The following is a 27,851-nucleotide window of genomic DNA, read 5'->3' on the forward strand; positions in this document are numbered from 1 at the left end:
AATTTTAACAAAAGTACTATAGAAACGTAAAATGTTAATAAATAGGCGAAGATGGTTGCTGGATATCCAGGCACTCTGTCTTCTGTTCTCAATTTTTCTGTAAATTTAAAACTGTCGCAAACAATAACGTCTAAACACGCTCGCGCACGGAAGACTATCAATAGTTTAAATAAGAAGCTCAAGTTGAAGGAAATGAAACTTCTAATAGAAATCAGTCATGTAGAGGAAATTTTCTCGACTGTTTCCCAGAGTACTAGTCCTTACTGCAAAGAACTATTTAATAAAGCTTTTTCCACCCCCCCCCCCCTCTAATTATTGGCGATGTTCCGAAATGAAAACACCAAAAAACTTTTCCAGACATGCAAGAAAAGGGGCGGGGAGGGCGGGCGGGGAGCTGGCCTTGCCTGCAGCCTGGCTTCCAGGGCTAACTGGCGTGCCATCTGCTCGCGGCAGTGCAGTAACCATGGTTCACGTGTCGCACTAGCGTTAGGTGTTAGGAAGTTTGTCCCCGACAAGCCTGGGCAACTTGGCTTCGGCGCAAATTGCCGGGGTTAGGGGGCGGCGGTGGCAGCATCCAGAGTGTGTGTCGCTTTCTAAACCCCATCTGGTTCCCCTCCCTTAGCTGTGCCCGCCGGCTCCTCTCTCCCCGCGTGGCAACCTTAGGGGACCGGAGCGGGTCTTTTCTGCATAACAAAAGAGCTCCTGCTTCTCCTCCCGCCGCCCCGCCCGCCCCCACCTCGGCTTCCCGCGGCCACCGGGCCCGCGGTCACCGCAGGAATTGGCTCCCAGGCCCCAGGTTTCCAGGTACCCGGAAGGGGGAGGGAATCGAGGCGGCAACAATCCGGCGGGTGAGAGCGAAACGCGCGGCCAGGAGCGCCAAGACTCCGAGGGCCGCGAGCCGGGGCCGTGAGGCCGCGTGATTGGTCGGGGCGGCTTCCCCCCGGCCGCCGCTGATTGGTGGGCTCTCAAATTCGGCCTCAAGGCGCCAGAGGAGGTGTTTTAGCGGGGATTGCGATCCTGGGCTGCGCTATTGGCGTGTCTGGACCTTGGTGCTGTCCGGATGCCGCGGGGTGCCCCCGGGCGCAGGGCTTTCGGAGCGGGGGTCTGCGCGCCTGGCTCTCCGCGCCCGGGGTCGCCGCCCGGCTGCTGATCGCTTTGCTCCGCTGATGCCGCGCGGCTGTGAGGGCGTGGAGGTCCGGGTGGAGGCAGGAGACCTCTTTCGCAAAGTGGGGGTGAGTAGCGTGCGGCCGCAGCGCTGGCGGGCAGGCGGGAATGGGGGAAAAGGAACCCTCCCGCCCCGCTGCCAGCCTGCTACCCCTCCCCTCCTCTCCTCGGCTGACCGGGAACTGAATTGGTGCCCCCGCATCAGGCGGGCATGGGGTGTCCTGGCTGCAGCTCTTCCGATGGCCGGACTGCAGAGGGGACTTACCTTTCCTCATGATTTGGGGGTTTCACTGGAAGAGTTGGTCCTTAGGGTCTGCTTGGGAGTCTGGAGAGGGGCTGCGCTAAGCGCCAAATGGATTTGGTTTAGCGATCAGGTTTCCTTCCCCCCGGATTCAAACCTCCTCAAAGTTGAATTCCTCCCAGTTCTTTGCGCCAAAACTAACTGACCTAGGAGACCCCGAACTTTCTGACAGATTGGCCCTACACCTTCCTGACGTGGTAACTTTTATTTTGTTCTGTTGCTTTTCATTTTAAAAAAAAAAATTGTACTATTTCTGTCGATTTTTTTTTCCTTCCCAAGTTTTCAGTAATTAGTGGGTGTTTGTATTCGTTCCTGTGCGTTTCAGAGAGTTGGAGGGTGGCTAGCGCCTGGAAATTCGCAGGATGAGTTGAGGGCGGGGGAAGTTCATGTTCACGAGCAAGTAGTATATAGATATTTTTGTTGGAGGAGAAAGTATCTAATTGTAAAATCATTTTCTAATGTAATTGGCATTACAGATGGATGTAAATTGTTTAACACTAAAAGACCTGATCGACCACAGGCAGCCCAGAGTAGATTTTGCAATTGAAGATGGGGATCATGCACAAAAGGTAAGTGCACCAAGGTCTAAAAGGATGGTGATGTCTAATTCAATTAAGTGTTTCAAATATGCCACTTGTATTTGTCTTATAAACCTAATAATTATGATGAACATTATAGAAATATACTGTTTTTTAATAGAGGCATGCCCACCATTATTAGTTGAGTTTCTCGGTCATTGTACAGTGGAAGGAGGCTAGGTTAGTGTTGAGACCAATTTGTATGAATCAAAGACATGATGGACGCCAAGATCAAAAGTTTGTAGTACTTTAAGTTGGCAAAACTGGAATGAGTTAATGCTGTGCAAGAATGTTAAGGCTTGAGAATAGACTCTTTGCTTTAAATGCTGGATTATTAAAGTGCTATGAAATGGTCTTCATGCACATTAATTAGTTTCTAGAGGCTGTTCCAATTCTCCATGTAGGAAGATATTGTATTTCCCCATGTATAAGATGCTCCCATGTATAAGACGCACCTTAATTTTGGGGCCCGAAATTTGAAGAAAATGTATTACATAAAGTTATTGAAGTCAAGTTGTATTCATCATAAAATTCATACAACTCTTCATCACTGTCAAAACTCCCATCCATTAGCTTGTCCTCATCTGGTGACAAATCACTGTCGTCAACAATAAGTGCAAAACAAGCTCAAAAAAGCAGGAAATACAAGTAAAAATATCTACAACCACTGTATAAGAAGCACCCAGTTTTTAGACCCCAAATTTTTCAAAAAACGGTGCATCTTATACATGGGGAAATACAGTAAGTGGCAGTCCACCAACACACTCTGAATATGTTACAGTACTACTATTGGTCTGGTTTTGTACTGAGTCATCCCTCCGGTTTTGCACCCCTGTGATTTGTAAGACCGTGATGGTGTCCTCAAGAAACATTACCAAGTAAACTGGCCATAGCAATATCTAAACTATCACCGTACCCACATCAGCCCAGACACTCACTGACCAGTGACCTACCAAAAAGCTGTGAATGTTAGTAACAAACATCTAAGCATTTTTAGACAAAGGCAAACAGATGTAACAAACCTGCATGTAGAAACTTTGAATATATTTGAGCATAGCACCTTTCTTTAGATTTTCCATCAATGAAACTGCCTGACTGCAAAGAACCTGTTATAGTATATGGATGGCCCTTTGAAGAATATTTGACAACCACTAATTTTTGGATAGGTGTGAAATCGTATGCTTTTCTGTGTAGGGGTATTTTTCTTCTTAGCATTTGATTTTTTTGTTTGTTTGTTTGTTTGGGAAATAAGGATGCCAAAGCATTATTGTTCTAAAGAGGACTTTAAAAAAATTACCTAAGCCATATGAGGGTGGTAATGCCCAGACTATAATTTTAAAGTTTTGGCTTAGTGAGCTTCAGAGCAGAACTTTGTTATCTTTTATCATTTGGATGGGACAGCCTTGAAAAAATATGTATATAATTTATATAAAGCCTAAGTTGGTGTCCACTTTTCTGGGTCATTGACTTTTTATCAAGTACCTTCAACAAGGGCACCTCTACTCTAGTGAACATCGGTGAGGGCTGTGTCCAGTTAAGCTTTCACAATCTAATGGATATGGAGGAAAAACTCAAATGACTCGAAAGAGATTGGGGAAGTGGTTAAAATGCTTGAAATGGAATGTCTGGGCAGAAATTGCTTTTCTCTCAAAGAGAAGGCAAGAGATGAGAACAGTGCTTCTGCCTCCATACTTGGTGTGGCTTTTTGTCCTTTCCTGTTGCTGTGAAGGATTTCTAGGGATGGTGAGAACATGGGATTTGGAGTCAGATCTGGGTTTTGAGTTTCTGTTCTGCCATTTAGTAGCTATGTTACCTCGAACAGCTATATTTATTCAGTCTTTCAACAAATACTTATGTCAAAGGTGCTAGGGGTACAGTGGCTTAGTAAGTCTTCTTACCTTGTTAAATCTGTTTCTTTTTTCACTAAATTGCAGCAAGTTAGTAGCATCTCCCTCTTCGGGTTTTTGTTAAGCACTCAAGAACACTTAGTGTTCATTTCACACTTACTCACACTGACAGCCTAAAGCTGAATATGATACAGACCCTGCCCTCAGTTACTGGAGAGACTTGCAGGGATTCAGATGTAAAACTAGCCAACTGTACTATGATTTGGTAAGTGCTCTAATAGGAATGGGAACAGAGTGGCCCCCACAGAACAGAAGAGGAAGAAATAAATTCATGAGGAGTCTAGGGAGAGTTGAAAGGCATCAGAAGAGCTAACATTATGGTTGAGAATGTTCAACCTACATGAAGACAGGAGTGCTCTGGCTGGATTGCTTAGTTGGTTAGAGCGTCATTCCAATTCTCAAAGGTTGCCTGTTCAATCCCTGATCAGGGCACATATAGGAACAGATCAATGTTTCTGTCTCTCTCTCTCTTTCTCCCTCCCTTCCTCTCTCTAAAATCAATAAATGAATTTATAAAAACAAACAAAACAAGTGGGTGAGAGGGACAGTGTAGGCAGGAGAAACAACATGATGTGTGGGCATTTAAGAAACCTTCAAGAGATTCAGCGTGACCACAAACTCATGGAGCTGAGTTGTTCCTTCTTTAAACCCTCTGAGGGATGCTTGCTGCAGAATCCTGTGGATTAGTCGGCATATATCTTTCTTGACTGGTCAAGAACTCTTATAAATACTGTATTATACATGCATCTTCTTACTACTCACAGAGACACTTACTTTAAAACATAAAGGATTTTCAACTTGATTACCCAATACTGTGCCCAGTTGTGGGATTATAAACAACTCTCCTATGCTGTTTACAGACCATTAAGGCATGACAAAACTAGAAAATGGATGATTTGGGATAAAGAGGTGAGCAGTAAGGATTGAGCTCTTGGGAGGGCTTTGTGAAGAACATACACTAGAGCTTGAATGAATGAAGGCTAAGACAGGCACGTAGAGAGGAAAGGAACTAGTAAAGAAGTAGAAATGAGTGGTATATTTGAGCACAATGCTAGACTTAGTGGGCACAGCTTTTCTTTAAATGTCACTCATCTTCTTGAGGGGTGGTTAAGAAGGTGAGTTAACTATGAAATATATATAAATATAAATATATATACATATATATATATGTATATATATGTACCTATGTGATGATATGTGCAGAAGGCAGCTGATTGCCTGACTTTGGAAATCATGGAAGGTGCTAGCCAGACACAAACAGGAATTATCAACGTACAGGTTGGTTTTAAAGCCATGGACAGGAGAGTGGTGAACTACCCAGAGACAGCAAGTGAGGAGGAGTGGAGGGTCATTAGTAAGAGTGGGAAGAGGAACCAGTGATGGAGGCTGAGAGAGAACAGGGAACTAGGAAGAGAACCAACAGAGAAGGACTGCAGTCTCCAGATTGGCAGTTTCATATGGCAAAGAACAGCCAACAGTCTTAACCATTGCAGTGAGGTCACCTGAGGTCTCCTGCCATTGATTTGGCACCTGAAAGGTGGCCTAAGTAAGAAGCAGTGGCTCAGAATACACTGATCCTTTGAGGCACCCCTGGGATACAGGGAAAGCCCTCAGTGTGGATTACTCATTCTAGAAAGTGCTCTGAAGAGGAGGAGAGTTGTTCGTCAGTAGCTAGGGGCAGTGAGCCTTAAACAATAGGTAGACTGTCAACAAGCCAGGCGGTAGCCAATGGCATTCAAGGCAAAGTGATGGTGTGAGCAGCAGCTCAGATGTGACCAAGTGCAGGGCGGGTTTAAGAAATGCAAGTGGAATGTTGGGGCAGAATGTGGAATTTGCATGAGATGGAACTGGAAAGGAGGTTGGCATAATATTACCAAAGGCCTTGCCAAGGCTGATGGCTGTATATTATTTAGGGTAACATGATCAGAGCTGTGTCTGACGCAGAAGCAGGACTGAAACCAAGATCTTTTTAACTACCAGCCCCTTTCTGTGGAAGCGTCCAGCATACTGGTAATGCTGGTATAATTAATAATAATGAACATTTGTATAGCACTTCACAGATTACAAACTGCTTTCACCTTCATTATCTGGTCTGATCTGATCCTCACAGTGATTCTATGGTAGGTAAGCCAGTGTATTACCTACATTTACATATCAAATCTTAGAGACCCTGTGTTATGGGTTACTTTCTCCAGGCTCTAAGGGAGGAAGTGACTTCCAGGGTGTTGCAGCTTAGATTTCCAGATAAGCAGTTGTGACACAGAGCTTAGTGTGTAGGAGGAGGTTTGTAGGGAGTGTTCTGGGGCTCAGTGCCTGGGGAACGGAAGGGAAGCTGGAAGGCAGCAGAAATGGACAGAGCAAGAAGCAGATCTGCAGCACAGTTTCCATGGCAGTCTGAGTGTACCCAACAGGGAGTTCTGGAATGACCCCTCGGAGCAGTCCTGAGTCGGTGAGGGAGCCAGGCTTCCACGGATCCGTGCTACCTCTGCCGGCCGGGAGGTCCAGGCATCTTCAGCCGAGGCATTCCAGCTGAGAGCTTCTGTTGCAGCAGCTGGGGGATGCACCGCTCGTTCCTGAAGACGTCTGGCTGCATCCCAGTGTCCACTGCACAGCTGGGCAGCCTTGCTGGAAAGCCTTGGAGATAGAAACTTTCATCTAAGCTCCTTAGTTAATGGATCAGGAAACTGGGTCCCAGACATAATGAGCAATTTGTCCGTGTGAGGGAGACACAGGGCTGAGACAATAACCAGGTTTCCAAATTCGTGTTTCAGTCCCCTTTCCGCTGCTTTGTCAGGACGGCAGGATAAACAGACAGAGTCAGGTGTGACTAGATAGCAGTTGACTTTCTACCCACCGCCATCTCATAAAACAATTGGCTAGGCTTTTTCTTTGTTTTTCCTTTTGATGTGGAGGTAGGATACAATCACACCTGCCAGGTAACCTAACTCCCCTCCTCCTTTGGGTACAGATGGCCCCGACTTAAGACAGTTGAACTTACAATTATTCAACTTTACAAAGGTGTGAAAGTGATACACATTTGGTAGAAACCATAATTCGGGTTTTGAATTTTGCTCTTTCCCCGGGTCGGTGATGGACTGTAGGATGTTCCCTTGTGAGGCTGGGCCATGACAGCCAGCTGCAGCCCCCACCAGCCACGGGACCACGAGGGTACAAAACCCATTGTTGCTGTTTTTAAATATTGTGGTTCATATTTTCACATCCCCGCATGTCTACAAAATGCTTTCAGGGCCTCCTGCTTCTGGTGAAAAGAGGAAGTAGTTACAGATGCTCCTCGGCTTAACGACGGGGCCGCATCCCCATAATGTAGGCTAAGCGATGATCGGTAAGTTAGGTATACTACATGCATTTTCAACTTACAGTTGGTTTCTCGGGACATAACTTCGTAAGTCAAGGTGCATCAGTAACACATAAACTGTAGTGGAACTCTATCAAAGTGTTGGAGGAAATGATCTATCTGAATTCCTCCTTGGTAGGTAAAAAGTGGGAGCACATCGCTCCTGTGAGTACCAGTGCCAGGGAAGGCAGAGGAGGAAGGTGCACCTCTACCTCAGCAAGCCTGAGCCACACCCTCTACTGTAGGGGTACCTTTTCAAATAACTAAATAATCAAGGCACAGTGTTCTCTGAGCGCTGATATGGGGAAAGGCATTGTGCCAGAAGTTGTGAGGAATGAGACATGTGGAACTTAACTCCCTGACCTCCAGAAGTGCACAGTCTCGTTAATGAGACAAGAAATACACCCAGGAAGTTATTAGCTCTGAGTGTCAGAATGAATGGTAATAAAGAATGGAAGAGATAATAGCTAAGTTTTATTGCATGCTCACTATATGCCAGGAACTATTCTCATAACCTTTGAGGTTAGTGTTTTTATGAACTTCATTTTCAGTTGAGAGAATGAAAGCCTAGTGAGGAGAGGAATGTGCCCTCCCTCGCACTGCTAAGTGTCTGGCCCAAGAGCCTGCGTGCAGAGTGGCTACCCATTCTGCCTCAGCGAGGATTCTAGTGGCCGCTGTACGTCGGAGCTGTGGAAAAGATAACTCTCTCCCCACTGGCACGCAGGGCAGGCTTATTTCTAGATGCAGAATTTCAGAACCTCCTGCTTTCAGCTATTTCTTGCATACCCATTACTTTTTATATGGAATGAGGTTGTATGTAATGTCGAGCAAGTTATTTAACCCCTCTGTGCCTCAATTTCTTCATCTGTATGCTGAAAAAATAATAGTAATAGTACCTAGGTCACAGGATTAGATGAGGAGTGAATATAGGTATAATACATGAACCAGGGGGTGCTAGATGATAAACACTGGATACTTTCCCCGGAGGGTGCCCTTGTAGAAGACTGGTAGGAACTTGTTAAGGGATGTTGGTAGATGCAGCCCCCAGGCTGGATTCTAGCTGCTGCAGTGGTGTGAGAAACCGCCACTCCCATGCCCGCCCTCTTCCTTCCTGTTGCCAGAGGACAGAACCTCACCGTGGCTAGCTGGCAGCTTCTGCTAATCCCAGGAACAAGGGTTGGCATGCTAACACAGACTCCAGTTTCTCCTGATCGGTTCCCTCTTCACATGTTGCTCATTTATAAGAAGGCAATTTTTTAAACTACTGTTCAGCCAAAATATAAGAGTACATTAGCTATAAAGTGATGTATGCACAGGAAAGGGAGTGACAAACACTTAACTCACCCACCTTCATCTTTCTTTAAGACACTACTGCCCGGAGGTGAATTCTGCTACAAGAAGAGCAGGCTTTCTCTTTATTTGAATGCCAAACACTGGTTTTAGAGGAAAGAAATTTGTTTTAATTACTTGGTAGCTTTAAATGTGGGTTCTCTATTATGCTCAGTCTTTTTTTACAATGGACATAATGGGCCCACCATTAATTTTTTCTTATACTTAGCTAAGACATTCTATCAAGTGTGATCTGAGGGAGGGTTATCCTCCACAAACTATTATCATGCTGCAAAAAATTAAGAATACAACCTGAGAGTTAAGCACTTAGAAACCTCAATAGCCATTTGGTATTTCCCTCATGACGTCTAAGCCTGTGATCAGCGGTCTCCTTGTTAAACAGGCTGCAGGCCAGTTTGACTGGCAGACTCTTTTACCATGCGTGGTTTGAGAAGAACTGCTTTGGGGGGGAATAGCATTAGATAGCTCTCCAGGTTTGCTTGAAATGTGGCGTTTTGTTGGATGAGCTTCCATTAATTGGCCCTGCTAATTGCTGTCTTCTCAGTGGTGAACACTGAACTACAAAAGCATAATTTTCTTCACTGGTTAATGCAGACTTACAGTCTTAAAAAGTAAGACGCTTAGGAGCATATGGACTCAACTCACGCTTGCCCTTCTCATCCCCAACTGTTATTATGAGCATCCACCAGTGACAGATACACTCATCACTTCTTTTGCAAAGATGCCACGAGAAATATGCATAAAAGGAGTAGCCGACTATGATCAGTTTCTCAGCGAATCCTTTCATCCGTTTTTATTAGTTCTATCCTAATATTTTTCAGCCATGGCCATATGGTCTGTTTGTATTTTCATGGTGGGAACTAATTGTCCTCTTAGCTGATAGCTGATCTTTCTCATTCTTGCTAAAAGATCTCCTTTTTAAAATAGGAAAATATATTTGTTGAGCGATCACGGATGGCCCTGAAGACTCCTATAAAAAATGAACCAATTGACTTATCGAAGCAAAAAATCTTCACTCCGGAAAGAAATCCCATCACCCCGGTGAAGCTTGTCGACATACAACAGACAGAACCATGGACGCCCACTGCCAACCTGAAGATGCTTATCAGCGCCGCCAGCCCAGACATAAGAGACTGGGAGAAGAGGAAGGAGCTGTTCAGACCCATTGAGAACAAGGGTGAAGCATTTACGGACTCCCTGCAGGTAAACAGGCTGTGCTCCCAAGGGCTTTTATGGAATTTAAATTTTTTACTTATTAAAAAGAATAGAATTCTCAATTTTTCAGCTGCTATTAAGCCAAAAGCAGTATTAAACTTAATATATTTTTTAATATAGCTGAAATGGAATTTTTACTTGATCTCATTTTTTACACTGAATGCTTTCTTTAGGATACTCCCTCGAGTCTACTGCCATACCACCCTGAACGTGCCCGATCTCGTCTGATCTCGGAAGCTAACAGGGTCAGGTTGGGCCTGGTTAGCACTTGGAAGGGAGGATACTCCCTTGACCAGTACACATTTAAAAATCAAATCTTAAGCAACCATATTTAATCATTTTGATTTAATGAGGGAATTTGCTTTTTGTTTCTTATCTTAAATGCTACTATGGGTGTAACTTGCTCCAATCTTAAGGAAAATATTAATCTAAATATTTTTGACTTGGGAAATTTTATTATTTTAATGTATATTTAGTTTGTTGGTTTGGGGCTTTAATTTGATCTTTAAATTACATGTTCAATGGCAAACCAGAGCTGTTAGATAAGCAGCATATCTATACTTTCTTATATTTTTTTAAATTAGTGGTCAAAAATTTTTACTCTCCTATCAAATCTCATCTCCATTTTCCCAGACTTGCTAAGAAAAATTACTTACAGATTTGAGTGTTATTTTTTCTTTCACTTTTCCTCATTTTGGCAAAAAAAGATTTTTAATTTATAAAAATTACCAAAATAAATAAAGTAGGACTAGGGAAGAGAAAAAGATACCTCGAATTACAACTTGAAATTTATAGACCAAAATGAATCTGCTATACACTTTACTGCAGGGGTAGAAGAGATTCTTTCATGTAACTAAATGCAGATTAGATCACACATTGAGCAGCACTGCCCTAGAGAAACTCCTGTCCATGTACATGAGTAGACATGAACAAGAATACCATAGCAGTATATGTAGTTCCTATTAACCCAATTTGGGAAACAACCCAATCATTATAAACAGGTAATGGATAAATAAATTGAGGTTTATTCATGCAATGGATTATCACACAGCAATGAAAACACTTAATATTGTCAATAGGTTATGTGACTTTAAGCAAAATGACATTTAAAAAAATACCAAACAGGTCTGACCTGTGGTGGCGCAGTGGATAAAGCATCAACCTGGAACGCTGAGGTCGCCAGTTCGAAACCCTGGGCTTGCCCAATCAAGGCACATATGGGAGTTGAGGCTTCCTGCTCCTCCCCCCCCCCCACCCATTCTCTCTCTAACATGAAAAAACACACACAAAAAAACCAAACTATTTTTATCATAGGCTATTTGATATAAACAAGAGTTAAGTTCCTATAGCATTTCCTCAACATTATAGCACAATGATGTTGAACTAAATAACGTTATTTGAGGTAAGGACCTGTTGTAGGTTGATTAAAGAAAACAAGTCCCAAACTACTAAGATCCAAATAAACAAGCCTATGCAATATATTATAGATGGATAAACATATATGTGATAGAGTGAGTTAAAGGGTCAAGGAATTGATAAATACAAATTTAGGAGGGAGGTTACTCTGTGGCGTAGGCAAATGTAAATTAATAGTATTGTTCTGGTGTAGTGGTTGGTTGGGAGGTAGATTCATGGGTATTAAAGACATTATGTATGATAAAGTATATTTTATATGACCAAATATTTTATCAATGGATAATAAAGAGTAATTTATTAAAAGATATTCCTCGGTAAGTTTTAAGGATACAGGGTGTCCTCAGGTTATACAGTCTTGACATATGACGTTTAGAGTTTAAGATGCTCACTCCCATAAAAACTTTAAAAAATTGAGACATGAGTGTTTCGGCTTACCCTGTTAGCATCGTACTTACAGATTATGTGGGCAGACTAGTTTGGTTTCATGTGGCGGAAGAATACGTAGTAATGTGGCCTATGAGTGAGGGAGTTGCATCCTCCAGTATGCTTAACTCTGCCATTTTGGACTTTTAAAAACACAAGTGTTCCATTTGTGTTAGGCTAGGGTGTGTTTTGACATACACCAAAATTTGGGTTACGTCACTGTCGTAGGAACGGAACTGTGTTGTAACCTGAGGATCCCCTGTATAAAGGGATCCACCTGACCAGGCAGTGGCACAGTGCATGGAATGTCGGTCTGGGATGCTGTGGACCCAGGTTTGAAACTCAAGGTCACTGGATTGAGCCCAAGGTCGCTGGCTTGAGCAAGGGGTCTCTGACTCAGCTTGTAGGCCCCTCTCCCCATCAAGGCACATAAATAAGAAAGCAATCAATGAACAAGTAAGGTGCTACAACTATGAGTTGATGTTTCTCATCTCTCTCCCTTCTTGTCTGTCTGTCTGTCTGTCTCTCTCTCTCTTTTGCTAAATATATAAATAAAGGGATCCTTGGACCAAAAAGTTTGAGAACTACTATTCTAGAGTATACACCTAATAGTGGAATTACTAGGTTATTGGCCAAATACTCAGAAGATAATGCCAGATTATTTTCCCAAGTGCTGTTTGCCTCTACCTGCAATATATAAACCTATATTGATCCACACCCTCTCTGACACTTGAAATTTTCAAATTTATTAATTTCTGCCAATCCAGTGGATGTACAATTGTGTATTAGTGTGGTATTCATTTTTTTCCCTTGGTTACTAAGGAGGTTAAGCTTCTTTCCATGTCTTTACTGGCCACCAGATATTTTTCCTCTTCTGTGAAATAACCTGTTTGTTTCCTTTGCTGATGTTTTTGTCGATTTGTAGTGTTTATTGTATATTCATGAAACTAAACCTTTATTAGTTATACGTGTTACATTTCAATTTGGTGCTTGTCTTTTCTCTTTATATTGCTTCTTATCATCAAGTGTCCCTGTATCATTTATTCAGTTCTTCCTCTGTTGTATGTCTAAGTTCCACTGTGTGTACATCTCTTCCTGGGCTCTTTTCTGTTCTGTTGGCCAATTTGTCCATCCGTACACAATGCCACATTATAATAAGCCTTCATATTAGATAAAGCAAGAACCTCAAATTTATTTTCCTTCAGAATATGTGGGCTATTCTTTGCCCTTTTTTCTTCTATATGTACAATACTTAAATTGGATTTTAATTGTAAATTGCATTGCATGTAGATTAATTTGAGAATTAACCTATTTAGGGTACTGAGTCCTCCTATCCATGAGTATATGTTTCTCTAAGTTCTAGGTCTTATTTCTTTAAGATATAAGTTTTAATATTTTATGCAAATAAATATTTGCTAGATTTGTTCCTAAAAACTTTATCATTCTTTTTGTTAATATAAATATCTTTTTAATTCATTTTCTGTTACTATTATATAGAAATACAGCTGACTTTTTAAAATATAGTCTTGTCTTCTCAGCCACCTTGCTAAATTTTCTTACTTTTTTTTTTCTTTTTTCCAACTGAAAGGAGGGGAGATGGAAAGACAGACTTCCTCATGCACCCCGACCAGTATCCACCCGGCAGCCCCCATTTGGGGCCGATGCTCTGCCCATCTGGGGCCATGCTCACAACCAGCTATTTTTAGCACTCAAGGTGGAGGCTTCATGGAACCATCTTCAGCACACAGGGCCAATGTGCTCAAATCAATCGAGCCATGGCTGTGGGAGGAGAAAAAGGGGGTGGAGGGAGGAAAAGTAGATGGTCACTTCTTCTGTGTGCCCTGACTGGGAATCAAATCTGGTACTTCCATACACTGAGTCAATGCTCTACCAACTGATCCAACTAGCCAGGGCTTTTTCTTACTATTTTTAATAATTTGTTAGAGTATTGAGTTTTCATGTAAATAATCATGTGTTCTGCAGAATGAATAATTTATTCCTTTCCAATTCCTGTGTTGTGGGTTTTTTCTTACCCTCATGCACTGGCTAGGATCTCCCATATGATGCAGAAGATCTTTTCCTGATTTTTAAGGGAGTGTGTCCAAGATTTTCTTTTCTTTTGTTCTGTTTTAGATTTTATTTATTGATTTTTGGAGAGAGGGTGGAGAGAGAGAGAGAGAGAGAGAGGAAGGAGAAGCGGGAAGCATCTACTCATAGTAGTTGCTTCCTATATATGCCTTGACCAGGCAAGCCCAGGGATTTGATCCAGCAACCTCAGTATTCCAGGTCGACACTTTTATCCACTGCGCCTTCACAGGTCAGGCGAGATTTTCTTTTTAAGACAGATATCTACATTTGGGTTTTTATTGATACTTGATTAAAATTCTCTATTCCTGGTTTTCTAAGAGCATTTTGAAAATCATGAATGGGTGTTAAATGTATTAAATTGTTTTTCCTGAAGCTATAGAAATAATTATATTGCTTTTCTCTTTGAATATGTTCATTGAAAAACTTTTTACTTTCTTGGGATTAAATTCAGTCCTTTTCAAATGTGGGTTGATGAGACAAGGACACTCTTTCTGCGTTTTTGCAATGAGGAAGAATAAGATTTAGCTCATGTTCTGTTCTATCAACCCTTTCTCAATTGTAAACATATAAAACAGTTTAATGACACAGTGGAGGTCAGTGTATCTCAAATTTCATGTCCATAGAAATCACCCAGGATCTTATAAAAACACAGATTCTGATAGATGAGGTCTGGGATGAGGCCTGAGATGCTGCATCTCTAAGCAGCTCCTAGTGCTGCTGATGTGCAGTCCTACGAACACACTATCAGCAAGGGTACAGCAACCTGGGAAAGACCACGTGGTTCATTGTTTAAGCCTTTAACCAGTAGACTCGGCCTCAGATTACAAAGGAGAAAGAATTCAGTCCAGAGAATACAATAGGTCGAATGTGAAGAAAATTAGTTTAGGAAATACACTTTAACTAGAATCTAGGAAGGTATGGGTTGGGATGCCTCCCCCCACCTGCCAATACTGCCAATGCAATTTCTTTATTACAGTGTTAACCATGACGTCTCCCCCCGCCCCTCTGTCTGCTTTTGTAGCTTCATGTTGTTGGAGACAGTGCTGTGGACAAATTTGAAAAGCGAAGGCCAAGCAGGAAACAGAAAAGTTTAGGACTTCTGTGCCAGAAGTTTCTGGCTCGCTATCCAAGTTATCCCTTGTCAACTGAGAAAACTACCATCTCCCTAGATGAAGTTGCTGTCAGTCTTGGTATGTATCGTCAGGTTACCTGGAAGTCTGTCTCCGGGTATAGTGGAAGACTGGTTTCTTTGGGCAGCTTTAAGCTTCAGATTGCCTCTTATTAAGAGTAGGCCTTCCAAAGGAGTGAGCACAGAGGAAAAGGTAGAGTCTCGCTTTGCCATTATCATTATGCACAGGATTCCAGGGTGCCTTCTAGGCCTGAGGGTCATACAGAAATTTGGTTATCTTAACCTTAACAAATACTTTTACAAGACTCATGTTGCAGTGTAATATCTCATATTTTAATTTCATCTTATTTTAGACAGACTCAAAAAATTTTTTTAAAATATCCCGATATTTATTTTTAATAATACTTCTAAAGGTTCAGAACTGGTGTTATTTATATTATAAAGCAAGATTTGGGAGCAAGAACATTATATTTGAAACCCTATGCTGTGATATTCGCAGCAAGCCTACCCAACTAGAAAAAGCCACATCTGGACATAACTCAGACAGCTAAACCTTATAACAAAGAAGAATACATGTGTGCGTGGGGTGGACGTGTATAATGTGCAGTGGTGTATGTTCTGTAAGTATGTACAGCAGCCTCCGAGCAGAGACCTCTAGTGGACGTGGACTGCAGTTGCTTTCAGGATGAACATATTGTAGACAATCATTAAGTAAGCAGAAATCACAAAGACTTGAAAGTGTGAGGTATCTCCTTAAAAAATTCAGAAAGTTTTTCATACATGATTTTGATAGATTATATTTTTAGTTTGTTTACTAGTTCTAGTTCTTCCAGAGAAATCTGCACCAGTTGATGATCACCAGTCTTATTCATCATCATCAGAATTATTCAGACTGATGGCTGGAATTCTGATTTGCTGGAAACGGAAAGAATGAGGAGGCAGTGGGTTGTGATAGGAAGACCACGGCCTTGGCTTTGGGTCAATAGGGCTGGATTTGAAGGCCCGCTCCCCAATTTACAGGCTGTGAGAGCTCTGAGAAGTTAATTAAGCTTTTCTCTTGGGGACCATGGCACTTACCTGGTGGACACTTAGCAAAGTCAGGATCGTGTTGGTGACGTGCCTAACTTGGAGCCTGACGTGGGTGACTTATTGTTACATGGAAGTTTTCACTCCGTTCTTACTAGATGTATCCCCCTTTCCCTAAGCTGTCCTTTCCACCTCTGCACTTAGAAAGATGAAGCAGAATACTTTGATTCAAGAGCCACTTTGAAACCCAGAAGTAGAACACAGGATTTGGCACTGGTGGCAATGAGACAGGAAGGGGACAGCGACCCAGCTGCACAGAGGCTTGGCATAGAGCCGTGTGAGGCACAGCGTCGTGTGGAAACTAGTTCTACGGAGGATGAGGGTAAATCAGCAAATCCCAGTGTCCTCACTGGGGTTCACGCAGCCAGGGCCTCGCACTGAGGTATATGCAGAAGACAGAGATTCGCTGTGGGAAGGCTGTGTTCAAGGACAGAAGAGCAGACTCCTCCTCACGGGCTACACGCCATTCTGCAGGTCCCAGGTTATGACTGCCTGGAGCAGAGCACCAGAGATTTTTTTTTAACAGTTTCCTAATGCCTCACATCACCCAGACCTACCAGATACATTTGCCACAACTCATCATGTGAAGTCGAGAAAGGAGGTCCCCCCTGGAAATTAGTTCAGTGGTGACCGTTGCTTCTGGTTGAGTCTAAACTCCCCGCTGCAAGCCAGGTGTTAGGCTATAAGACCACCAGTTTTTAACCAGGGACATGCAGAGTCTTCGGATTGCACACATTCCCAGATTCTGGTCCCCTGTAGATTTGACATGGATATTAAGGTGAGAAGTTAAAGAACTGGTAGTGACTTTATCAATGGAAACTAGCACAGCCTCAGAAACTATCTGACAGGGTGGAGAGGTATTCTTGGAACGGTGAGCTCCATCAGGGACTAAGGGGAGCCGGGTAAGAATTGGTAAATCCCTGAAGGCATCGTGTATGCCATGACTAGGATTAACAGGATTGCCTTGAGACAAAAGGGAAAGAAGACTGAGTGCCAAGGAATGCCTTCCTGGCAGAGCAAGGCCCAGAGAAGCCTGCACACCCCGAGACTTGTGAAACGGGGCTTTGTGTGCACCAGCCTGTGGACAGCTGATCTCATTCCAGGGAGAAAAGGTGATAGTTATAGCTGCACGTGCTGTGACCAGCCTCACCTATGAAACACCTAGTGTGCGCATTAAATACCATCTTACTCTCCAAGTGATCTGAATCTTCCTTTATTTTCCCTTCTGGAGACGTCTAGCCACTAGGTGGAGACTTAACAGCTTGCATCTAATACAAAACAACAAAATAGCTGGGCATGTGGCTGGCCCTGGGCTGTCTAGGGTGCATTCACATGACATTTCCAATGGGAAGGTTTATAGAATGTTACAGTCTAAATACGATGTGTTAAAACATCAAGGCAGATTGGAATAAGGAACCTGGGAGGTCTGGACAAGGGGCTGCTGGCTGCCCCTGCCACCACCTTCCTGCAGACATCTGGCACTGAGGGGGGAGCTCCTGATGGTGAAGAGCCTTTCAGGGTCAGGAGCTGAAATGTTCTGACAGTGAAATGCCTCTTCATGCATGTGCTAGAACTTCCTCTCAGCTCGGAGTCCTCGTTGTCATATGGTCTACCTCTCCTGTTAACTCTGTGAAGGGCCAAAAGCCACATCCACTAACTCTGCCCTGATTGTGAAACAGCTCCTGGCAATGGAACAGAAAGAGGGCATCTGTGCAGCCGGGCTGGTTTTCTAGAAGATGCCTGGAAGCTTCTGTTACGGATACTTAGATGAGAGCAAAGAGAGGCCAGCTGTAAAAGAGTGTGAGTCACAGGCAGATTTTTAAAAATTTGTTTCTGCTAATCCTCTTAGGCTAGCAAGCGATCTTAGGTATCCCCAATGCCATCCAGGAAGTATTTGCAAAATACTATACACACAGTGTAAAAGTAGACATCTGTTGGAGACCCTTTACGTTTGTGGTCTCATTTAACCCTCACCGTCTTAGGAGATAGATACTAAGGCACAGACAGATTCAGTAACTTCCCAGCATCGCCCGTTTAGTAAGGGACAGCACAGGGATTCAAATCCAGGCAGTCTGTCCCCGAAGCCCCCACACTAACCACCATAAATAGTTTTGGTAAATTCAGTTGGCAGCCCATAATCCGAGCTATTTGAGGAGTATTGGGAAAGAGGGTAGGGAACTGATGAATTTGATGGTCCATCTGTACTGTACATGAAGTCTCTTCTACTGTTGGGCTGTCTGGCAGGATACAGTGAGTGAGGGCACAGGCAGAGTTGTCAGTAGGCATGATGAACCAGGGGATACTCATATTATTCCAGGCCTGGCTGTAGCTTCCTCCATCAACTTGAAAAGGGTGCCCAAGCTCTTGACCCCCGAGTATCTGTGTAAAACAGGACACAGAATATTGACTATATGTTTTTCTTATTGGACCATCAAGAAAGTTAACGAGATAATTCTTTCACATCGTTCAAACTTCAAGAAAGGATAGTATGTCCAGACAAGGTATCAGTTATTGAACACAATTTATTTTATAGTCTGCATGATTAGGAATATTAGAATAAACCAGCCAGCATTCCTCGGCTGTCTGTTAGGCATCCTAGCACTTGAGAGGCTCAGTCCCACCCGTTTTAATCTGCTGCAGTGATTGTGCAGTTTGCCTAACAGGTCTGAAGAAAAGACGTACTACTGTATGTCATACAGATACACACGGAATATCATTCATCTCCAGGTGGATGATTTATCCTCTATCTTATTGGTGGTTGGATCCCAAGAAAAGGAAAGAAAAAAAAATGTCAACTACTTGCATCCTTACGAGATGGATCTTTGGGATCCACACTTGCTAGACATTTCACTGGGCATCATGCAAAGTAGTTTGCAGACATGGTCCAGGCTCTCAAGGATTTATACTCACAAATGTCTGCGTGTTGATGGTTGGCTTCTGTTTTTCAAACAGGCGTTGAAAGGAGACGCATCTATGACATTGTAAATGTGCTAGAGTCACTGCATCTGGTCAGCCGGGTGGCCAAGAACCAGTATGGCTGGCATGGACGGCACAGCCTGCCAAAAACCCTGCGGAGCCTCCAGAGACTGGGAGAGGAGCAGAAATACGAGGAGCAGATGGCGCACCTCCAGCAGAAAGAGCTAGACTTGATGGACTATAAATTCGGAGAACGTAAAAGAGATTGTTCTCCAGATCCCCACGATCAACAGTTACTGGATTTCTCTGAGCCTGACTATCCCTCCTGTGAGTTCATTGCAGCTACACAAGCAATAGTGAAGGCGGTGGTGGTCTCTTCTGCAGAGATTCACTGCTGGGATGGGAAGTGCCAGATTGACAGCCCTGGAGGGAGGTGTCCTCTCATTCTCACTACTGGAGAAAGGGAGACAGATGGCTCCCCAACTGGGTTGCCCACTCAACCTCACTGAAAACCTGGGGAGTGGCAGATCACTTGGTATTTGGTGTTTGGACTGCAGATCGCTAACAGAACCCTCATTTCAGATTGACAGCCCCATGCTGATTTCTATTTTAAGGAAAATTTACTTTGAACGAAATTATTGTTAAAATGGATTCAATTTTCCAAATTATATATTGGAGCATATTACTTAGAAAAGAACCCCATTAGCAAAAAACGCTGACCAGAATGGTGGACACCCCTCCTTTTGTTGGGTGCAGCACTTTTTCACTTACACCTACATCGTTCTTCCCCTCCCAGCCCGTGTATGCCCTCCCTGTTTTTACCATCGTCTCCATGGCTCTCACCCCACTCCACTGTTGCTAAGGTGACAGAGTACAAGTATCACTCACAGTTCACTTGCAAATTAAAGAAATGGGAATGGAAAGGTGGGCCTGGTGTTCATTCATGTTACTGCCTCCTGTCTTTTAGTTCTACCCCATGAGCCAGTTCTTATCTTAGTAACCAGAGGAGACAGCCATCTGTCGGGGATTGTTTGCCTGCCAGCCGCAGCAGCACACATCCCATCAGCACCTCCTATTTGCTTTTTATTTCTTCACCTGTTTCTGAAAAGAAATAGAAGAGGTGGTCACCTACTGCGTTTGGAGTATATTCTAGATACAGACCTACCTCAGAGCTCCTGTGGGTTTGTTTCCAGACCCACAATAAAGCGAGTCCTAATCTTTTTGCTGGTGGAAGGTCTTGCCTTCAGTTTGTTAAGGAAAAAAGGAAGGGAGGGAGAGAGGAAGGGAAGGAAGGAAAAAGGGAAGGAGGGAGGGAGGAGGGAAGGAAGGGTTGTATCTGTGATGTACAATAAAGCGAGTAGCCATAAAAGGGGGTCTGCCTGTGTCTGGGCAGAGACATTAACGCGTAGCCCTTGCCTTTAAAGGGAGAGTTGCTCTGAAAACAGTACCTCATCCCCATCTTATCCTTTTTTCCTTCCACATGAATCCTGGCAAAAAGTTGCTTTAGGAAAACTACCTCATGGATTCTGCTCAGTGAGGTATGGGCACAGAGCATTATGAGTGGCTGGACAGCCGCATTTCAGGGTTTATACCCAGTGGTCGGATTCAGCCAGTTTGCACCAATATGGCTGAACTGATCCCTAATTTTTTGTGGAGTTCGGCAAACCAGTTGTTAAAATGGCACTTGTACTCAGGGTTCTAAGGTGGGCACCTGGGCCACCGCCCAATGTGGAAATCTCAAATTTACATTCCTTACTCTTTTTTAACGTTCATCTGCACAGCAGCATATTTAAGTGCCCATAGTAATGTTCATTCTGTCCACAGGCAAACAAAATTGCAAGTGAGGATGCCAATCAAGAAGCAATATGGAAATATCTTAAGTAACAGTTTTATTGTTTTTGTCATGCATTATTTAATATTTTTAGATTAATATTTTAAAATTCTTTATAATCTAGTTTTATGTACCTCTTTTATTCTTATTTATTAAATGCATGAAATAATAAACTACCTTTCGGTGTATCGTTTTTTTATACTTAGAACTGTCATTAGGGCAGCGAACTGGTTGTTAAATTATTTGAATCCCACCACTGTTCACACCCACTGAAAGTTCCTTTGTGTCTCCATGAGCCATTTCTCATGATGTGTCTGGAAGGCTTCTCGCTATAACAGAAGTGATCTTCCATCTGCTAGCCGAGTCAGGTGGTTCAGCAAACTGTAAGAACAGTCTTGCTTGTGATAAATTATCTTTTCTGATGCCTTTGTTTTATTCCCTTTGTAGCATCTGCAAACAGAAAAGACAAGTCTCTGAGAATCATGAGCCAGAAGTTTGTCATGCTGTTCCTCGTCTCTAAAACCAAGATTGTCACTCTGGATGTGGCTGCCAAAATCCTGATAGAAGAGAGCCAGGACATGCCAGACCACAGTAAATTTAAAAGTAAGCATCTTCACCTAAATCCTCCTCGCACAGGAAGGGTGGGGTGTCCTAAGTTGACATTTTCTGCCTCTGAACATAAAATAATTATGAGAAGTACACTCCTTCCTGCGTCCAAAGGTTCTTGGTGCTACGAGGGGTAAGTGAGTCACCTACTGCAATTCCCATTCAAGTTCTGTCGGGTGTCTCTCCGTGGCCGTTAGAGTGGACGGCGGAGGCAGAGTGCCGTCCCCCAGTGCAGGTCAGGGAGAGTGTAAGATTCTTTGCATTTCTCTTTCGTATTGCCGCGTCCAAGACAGAGTGTCTGAGTTTTGTTTCCCCTTTTCTCCTTGCCCCTGCATACCCTTCTGATGGGTGGAGATGAAAGTCGTCTGCAGGTAAGAACCAGAGCAATGACCAGGGCAGGGCCAGGGTGGTGGGGCACAGCTGCCGGACAAGGAGAGCGTGTCTGAGCATCATACTCGGTGCGTCTTCCTCTCTGTCAAGCATGGGTCCCCAGCCAGATGTCCTTGGCTGCTGGTAGTCCTTTCAAGCCCTGGGAAGCCATGTGCTCAACATACTCTAGCTGTTTATTTGTTTCCAGGAATTATAGTCACCCTACGGGGAAAATGACTAAAGAGAATATAGCTTTACAATAATCAGAAAGAAACACTGCACCTGGGACGAATACTTCTTCTTTCTAGATGATAATTAGAGCCCCCTTTTGTGTGATTTTAGCCCTGAAGTCAAGCGAGTTTCCTATGTGTAAACTGACTTCTTAAATGGAAATGACCTTGGGGGCATTTTCCTGCCTATTTAATATGCTACCACCCCTTCCGAATGTCTCCTCCAGTACATGCATTTTCAAATGCGTCTCCCCAAACCTCTCCAGACTCAGCGAGGGTGTGCCCCACCCCTCCCTCACTGGGTGGCCTTCTGGGTTTCAGGGGAGGAACTGCCCGTCTTTAGCACAGTTGTACCCCGTCATCTCGAGCCAGGAACACCTCCTGTGCCCAGGAGTGCAGCCTTGCAGGAGGCTCTAGGGAATCCCTGTCATTTTCACAGCCCAGCTGCCTGGTGGAGCTGGTGCCACCACCTCCTGCTGGGAGACGCTCAAGGCAAGTTTTCAACACGCTACACATCAAAATTACATTTACCGAGCCGCTGAGTACAGCCCATTTCCTTCCCTTGGGTGTGTCTGCATCCATGCACTCCCTGCTTGTCTTTTAAGGTGTGAAGTTGTGGAAGTGGAAGGACACACTGACCTTACTTAGTCTGCATCTTCAGACACATCAGATACATAAATCCTGGGTGATTTCCTGACAGAGCCGTTGGTCATTCATTCTACCCCACTGCTTTCCCACCGAGGTTCATGTGGCGGCTGAGAAAATGACCCGCCACGTACACTGAAATGTCACGGCAGCATGACCGTAATTGTGTTTCCTATCTTCAAGCCAAGGTACGACGCCTCTATGACATAGCCAATGTCCTGACCAGCTTGGCCCTGATCAAGAAAGTGCATGTAACAGAAGAACGGGGCCGTAAACCTGCCTTCAAGTGGATCGGGCCCGTGGACTTCGGTTCCAGTGGTAAGGCATGGGTTGGACAGGGACCTGTTTTATTTATCATCTCCAGTTCCTTTTGTAAATCAGACATCTACTACAGAGTGAGATTGATCTTCTCCTCCATTTCCCATTCCCCAAGACACATTCAAACCTAGACCGGTGATGCCGCTCTTGGAACAATGAGTATTGTCTACAAATGGTACGTGCTGCTTGGTGCGCACGGCAGGAGGGAAAATGTGGAGACCTTGTCATGTGAGAGTTTCTGCAGCTATTACATTACAGCTCTTTAGCATTTTCTATCTTATCCAGAAGTGTTTTTTTTTTCCCCCTGGAAGTTTGGAACCGAGGACTAAAAATGATACAAAGTCTGGTGATAACAACATGAGTGGAATAAAATTCCGCTTTTCTTTGAAATTTTGGATAATATAAAAATTACCATCACTAAACGGTAGAATGTGGTAAAATGGCTTCTAAATATAGTGCGGCTATAATGAACACTTTTTTTTGTAATTTATTTAAAAGGTTACAAATGTCAGTTTTACTAAACTAGAACAAAAGAGGGTATTCTACCTACTTCACAGATAATATCTGAGCAGTGGGGACTGGATCCTGCTGTACTGGCCACTTTACATATAACTGGGCTGCCTGCAAAAAAGCTATTATAGTTATTTTAAAATTACCCTTCTAATTTTGGTGCTAGTGGTGTAAATTCCTGCCACGTAACCCAGGTTTATAAAAGATACTGCTGTCTACCTCATTATAACCCATTATTCACTTAGGATCTAGATGAAACCACTTAATATCTAGTATAACTAATTCAACCCAGCAAGTACTTACTGAATGCGGACTGGGCACAATTATTATCCTGAGCGCCGTGAGAGATTTGAAGATGTATATGATGTAGTCCCCGCCCAGGAGAAATACACAACTTTGCTATTTTCTATCCTCTGCCTTTGGTTTCTCTGAATCCTTTCACCTGTGACGCCCTCTTCTTTTTGAAATGAAACTATTCTGTTCAACTTTCAAGATCTGTCACAAATGTCAACCCCTTCATAAAGCTTTCCCAGATCACCCAGAGCAAAAAGTGTCTCGTCTAAACTGTTGCAATTTAGCACTGTGCTGTTGTCCTTGGAGATGCTGATGTTATGCTCTTGTCCCTTCCCTGTGCATCTGAGGGCAGAAGAGGTCTTTGTTCATCTTTGATTACCTGTAGTACCCAGATCAGTACCATACTCACTTTAGTTGGCTAATAAACTTATCGAAGGTGTATAATTTGGAAGTTAGAAAACAAGCACTACGCATGGTGGTAGTAGAAATCAGAGAGGGACATAGGTTAGGTTCTGGTGGACTGTAAGATGTGGTAATCGTCGCAGAAAATGAACGAGTTGGGGAAATGTGCTGAAATTGAGAAACTGAGTTCATGTATTTGCATACCCAGTGGAATAGCAACTGGGAGAGCTTAGATATGATGAGGGAAAGAGGGCTTGGAACAAAGTCAGGAACCCATATTGAATTACCTACCCTTCAGAAACATGATTCTCCTACAGTCCCTAGTTTCAGCCTAGCAGTCAAATGTAGAACATGAAGTTACCCTTGACTCCTTAACTCACACTCCTTCCCTCCTTGATGAGCACCGCCTCACAATTAAACTTCATAGATGCCTCTTTCCTCTTTCCCTCCCCACCATGATGGCCTGTTCTTCCTTTTAACAGCTCTCTTGAGGTATCATGACATACACTGAATGGCGTGTGGTGGGAGTTACAATTTAATACGTGTTTGTATTGTCTGCACCTGTGAAATAGTCACCACAGCCAGAATGATGAACCCATCACCCTCCAGAGACGACTCCTGCCCTTTCAAATTCCTTCCTTCCTGACCCCACCCCACGGGGAACCACAGATCTGCTTTCTTTCACTCCAGATTTGTTTATTCTCTAAAAATTTTTTATCAGTGAGTCACATACAGTCCATGTTAATTATTCACAGATTCCATATTTGTGAATTTACTACTAACTAAATTTATTTGTAACTCCAGAATTAATCATTGCGCCATTTTCAGTTGTTCACAGACATGCTAAGAGTGGCAAACAATCTGAGTTGCCAGCAGTTTCTGGCTGAGGTCAAACAAGGCTACGCTGTACCTCTTTTCAGCTCTCTTAATATAAACAAGTGTCCTTTCTTGTGGTCTTTTTTTAAATTATTATTCATTTGGGGGGGGGGGAGAAAGAGAGAGAGAGAAGAGGGGGAAGACCAGGAAACATAACTCCCATATGTGCCTTAACCAGGCAAGATGGGTTTCGTACCAGTGACCTCAGCGTTCCAGGTGGAGGCTTTATCCACTGCGCCACCACAGGTCAGGCCAATTTTGCCATGTTTTCACATTTGTGTGCTTCAACTTGGTGATTTTGCTGTTTCAAATGGTTCCCAAGTGTACTGAAGCATTGTCTAGTGCAGGGGTCACCAAACTATGGCCCGCGGGCCACATGCGGCACCCTGAGGCCATTTATCCGGCCCCACTACACTTCCGGAAGGGGCACTTCTTTCATTGGTGGTCAATGAAAGGAGCACATTGACCATCTCATTAGCCAAAAGCAGGCCCATAGTTCCCATTGAAATACTGGTCAGTTTCTTGATTTAAATTTACTTGTTTTTTATTTTAAATATTGTATTTGTTCCCGTTTTGTTTTTTTACTTTAAAATAAGATATGTGCAGTGTGCATAGGGATTTGTTCATAGTTTTTTTTATAGTCCGGCCCTCCAACGGTCTGAGGGACAGTGAACTGGCACCCTGTGTAAAAAGTTTGGGGACCCCTGGTCTAGTGTTTCTAAGTGATGTACCTTACAGAGAAAATGCATATATATGTTCAAGAGTCTTCATTTAAGCGTGAGTTCTAATGCTGTTGGCTAGAGTTCAGGGTTAATGGATCAACAACGTTTATTAAATGTAGTGTCTTTAAACAGAAACACAGAAAACAGGGTTATGTATTGATCAGTTGACAAAAATGCTGTCACCAGAGGCTCATAGGAACCTAACCCTGTATTTCTTGTAGGATCAGTGGTTGAGTATTTGCTAATTTATTGTTTGTGCTGACTTTATAAAACACAAGGATCACAAATAAGGATAGACTGTACTCTGTACACTCTTTACCAGGCTTCCTTCAGTCAGCATAATTATTTTGAGATTAATAATATTGTAGCATGTGCCAGTGGTTTGTTCCTTTTATTGTCAAGGAGTATTCCACTGTATGGGTATATCATTCTTTAGTCACTTACTTGTTGATGGACATTTAGATTATATTTTTTATTTTTTGGCTATTACAAATAAAGCTGCAACAAATATTCATTACATGTCTATATGTCGGCCTGCTTTTTCCTGTGTGAGAAGGTTTTTAACAAACAGGTTTAATTACTTAAATAACTGTAGGGTTATTCAGGTTCTTTATTAGTTCCTTTCTTGCACTTGGAGTTCCATTTGCTCTTTTTCAAGTCTCTTGAGATAGAAGTGGAGGTCATTAATTGGAGGTCTGGTTTATTTTCTAATACCTGTTTAGTGCTAAAGTTTCCCTTTTTATTTCTGTACCACAAATTTTGATTATTTTCATTGTCTTCCAATTCAAGATAACTTTGAAATTTCCCTCTTGATTTCTTTTTTGATCCTTAAGTTATTTAGCTGTGTGTTACATAGTTTTCAAATATTCTGGAATTTTCCAGATAATTTTTTCTTGTTGATTTCTAATTTCACTTCCTGTGGGCAGGGAACCTACTTTGTATAATCTGAATCCTTTTACATTTATTGGGCTTGTTTATGATACAGGTGTGTTCTATCTTGGTAAATATTTCATGTATACTTAAAAAGAATGTATATTTTGCTTTGTTGGGTGGAGTGATCTATAAATGACAAGTAGGTCAAGTTGGTTGATAGTGTTGTTTAATTCTTCTATGTCCTTTTTGATTCTATGTTTACTTGTGTCAGTTATTGAGAAAGAATGTTGTAGTCTCAGATAATAATTGCAGGTTTGTGTAGATCTTTCCGTTCTGTTGAGTTTGGCATCATTTATTTGAAGCTGACATTAAGTATATAAATATTTTAGGATTGATATGTCTTTTGAAGAATTGACTCTTTTGGCTTTATGAAATAACCCCTCTCTGTGCCTGATGATACTGTTTGCTGTGAAATCTACTTTATGTAATAGTCACTTCAGCTTTCTTTTGACTAGTTAGCATAGTGTATATTGTTTATCCTTTTACTTTTAAACTCTTGATGCCTATATTTAAAGTGAGTTCCTGGTAGTGCAGAGTTGAGGATTTTTTAATCTAATCTGACAGCTAGATTTATCTAATCTAACAATTTGGTTGTTTAGACTGTTTACATTTAATGTGATGATATATTTGGATATTAGTCTATCCTCTTGCTTTTTTATTTCAGTTTATCCTACATGCTCATTGTTATTTTACTCGTTTTTTCTCCTTTTGGATTTATTATGTTTCCATTTTACCACCTTTATTGGCTTGTTAGTTATAACTACTTGTTGTGTTAAGTTAATGACTGCTTTATGGTTTATAGTATGCACCTTTAACTTTCATACCATTTTTATTGTTTAAGAACCTTAGAATAACGTACGACCTTTGTACGATTGTTTCCAAACATTGTACTACTTGCTCTATTGTTATAAACCCCATAATACATGATTACTATTTTTGCTTCAAAGAATTGATTGTCTCTTAAGAGATTTTAATAAGGGGAAAAAATTGATATCTAGCCATGTAGTTACTGTATCTGGTGCTTACCATTCCTTTTTGTAGAGGTAAGTTTTCATCTGGTATAATTTCTCTCAGCTTGATGAGCTTTAACATTTCTTATAAAGTAGGTCTGCCAGTGATGAATTCTTCCAGTTGCTATATGTCTAAAAATGTCTTTATTTCACTGTTGTTTTTGAAAGATATTTTAG

At 42.5% G+C, this 27,851-nt stretch overlaps 1 protein-coding gene across 1 annotated transcript in view; it reads left to right on the top strand.

The window, feature by feature from the left end:
- Nucleotides 1–1,032: 1,032 nt before the first annotated feature.
- E2F7 (E2F transcription factor 7) overlaps nt 1,033–27,851 on the top strand; it is a 48,947-nt gene continuing 22,128 nt past the window's right edge. Inside the window, exons 1-7 of the mRNA XM_066368507.1 lie at nt 1,033–1,232; nt 1,942–2,034; nt 9,583–9,858; nt 14,819–14,987; nt 18,965–19,255; nt 21,207–21,362; nt 22,793–22,927. Coding sequence (XP_066224604.1) covers nt 1,167–1,232; nt 1,942–2,034; nt 9,583–9,858; nt 14,819–14,987; nt 18,965–19,255; nt 21,207–21,362; nt 22,793–22,927 — 1,186 coding nt within the window. The 5' untranslated portion in view covers nt 1,033–1,166. The remainder of the gene's footprint in view (nt 1,233–1,941; nt 2,035–9,582; nt 9,859–14,818; nt 14,988–18,964; nt 19,256–21,206; nt 21,363–22,792; nt 22,928–27,851) is intronic.

The sequence above is a fragment of the Saccopteryx leptura genome, chromosome 2 (genome assembly GCF_036850995.1).
Source record: "Saccopteryx leptura isolate mSacLep1 chromosome 2, mSacLep1_pri_phased_curated, whole genome shotgun sequence".
Taxonomy (NCBI): Eukaryota; Metazoa; Chordata; class Mammalia; order Chiroptera; family Emballonuridae; genus Saccopteryx; species Saccopteryx leptura.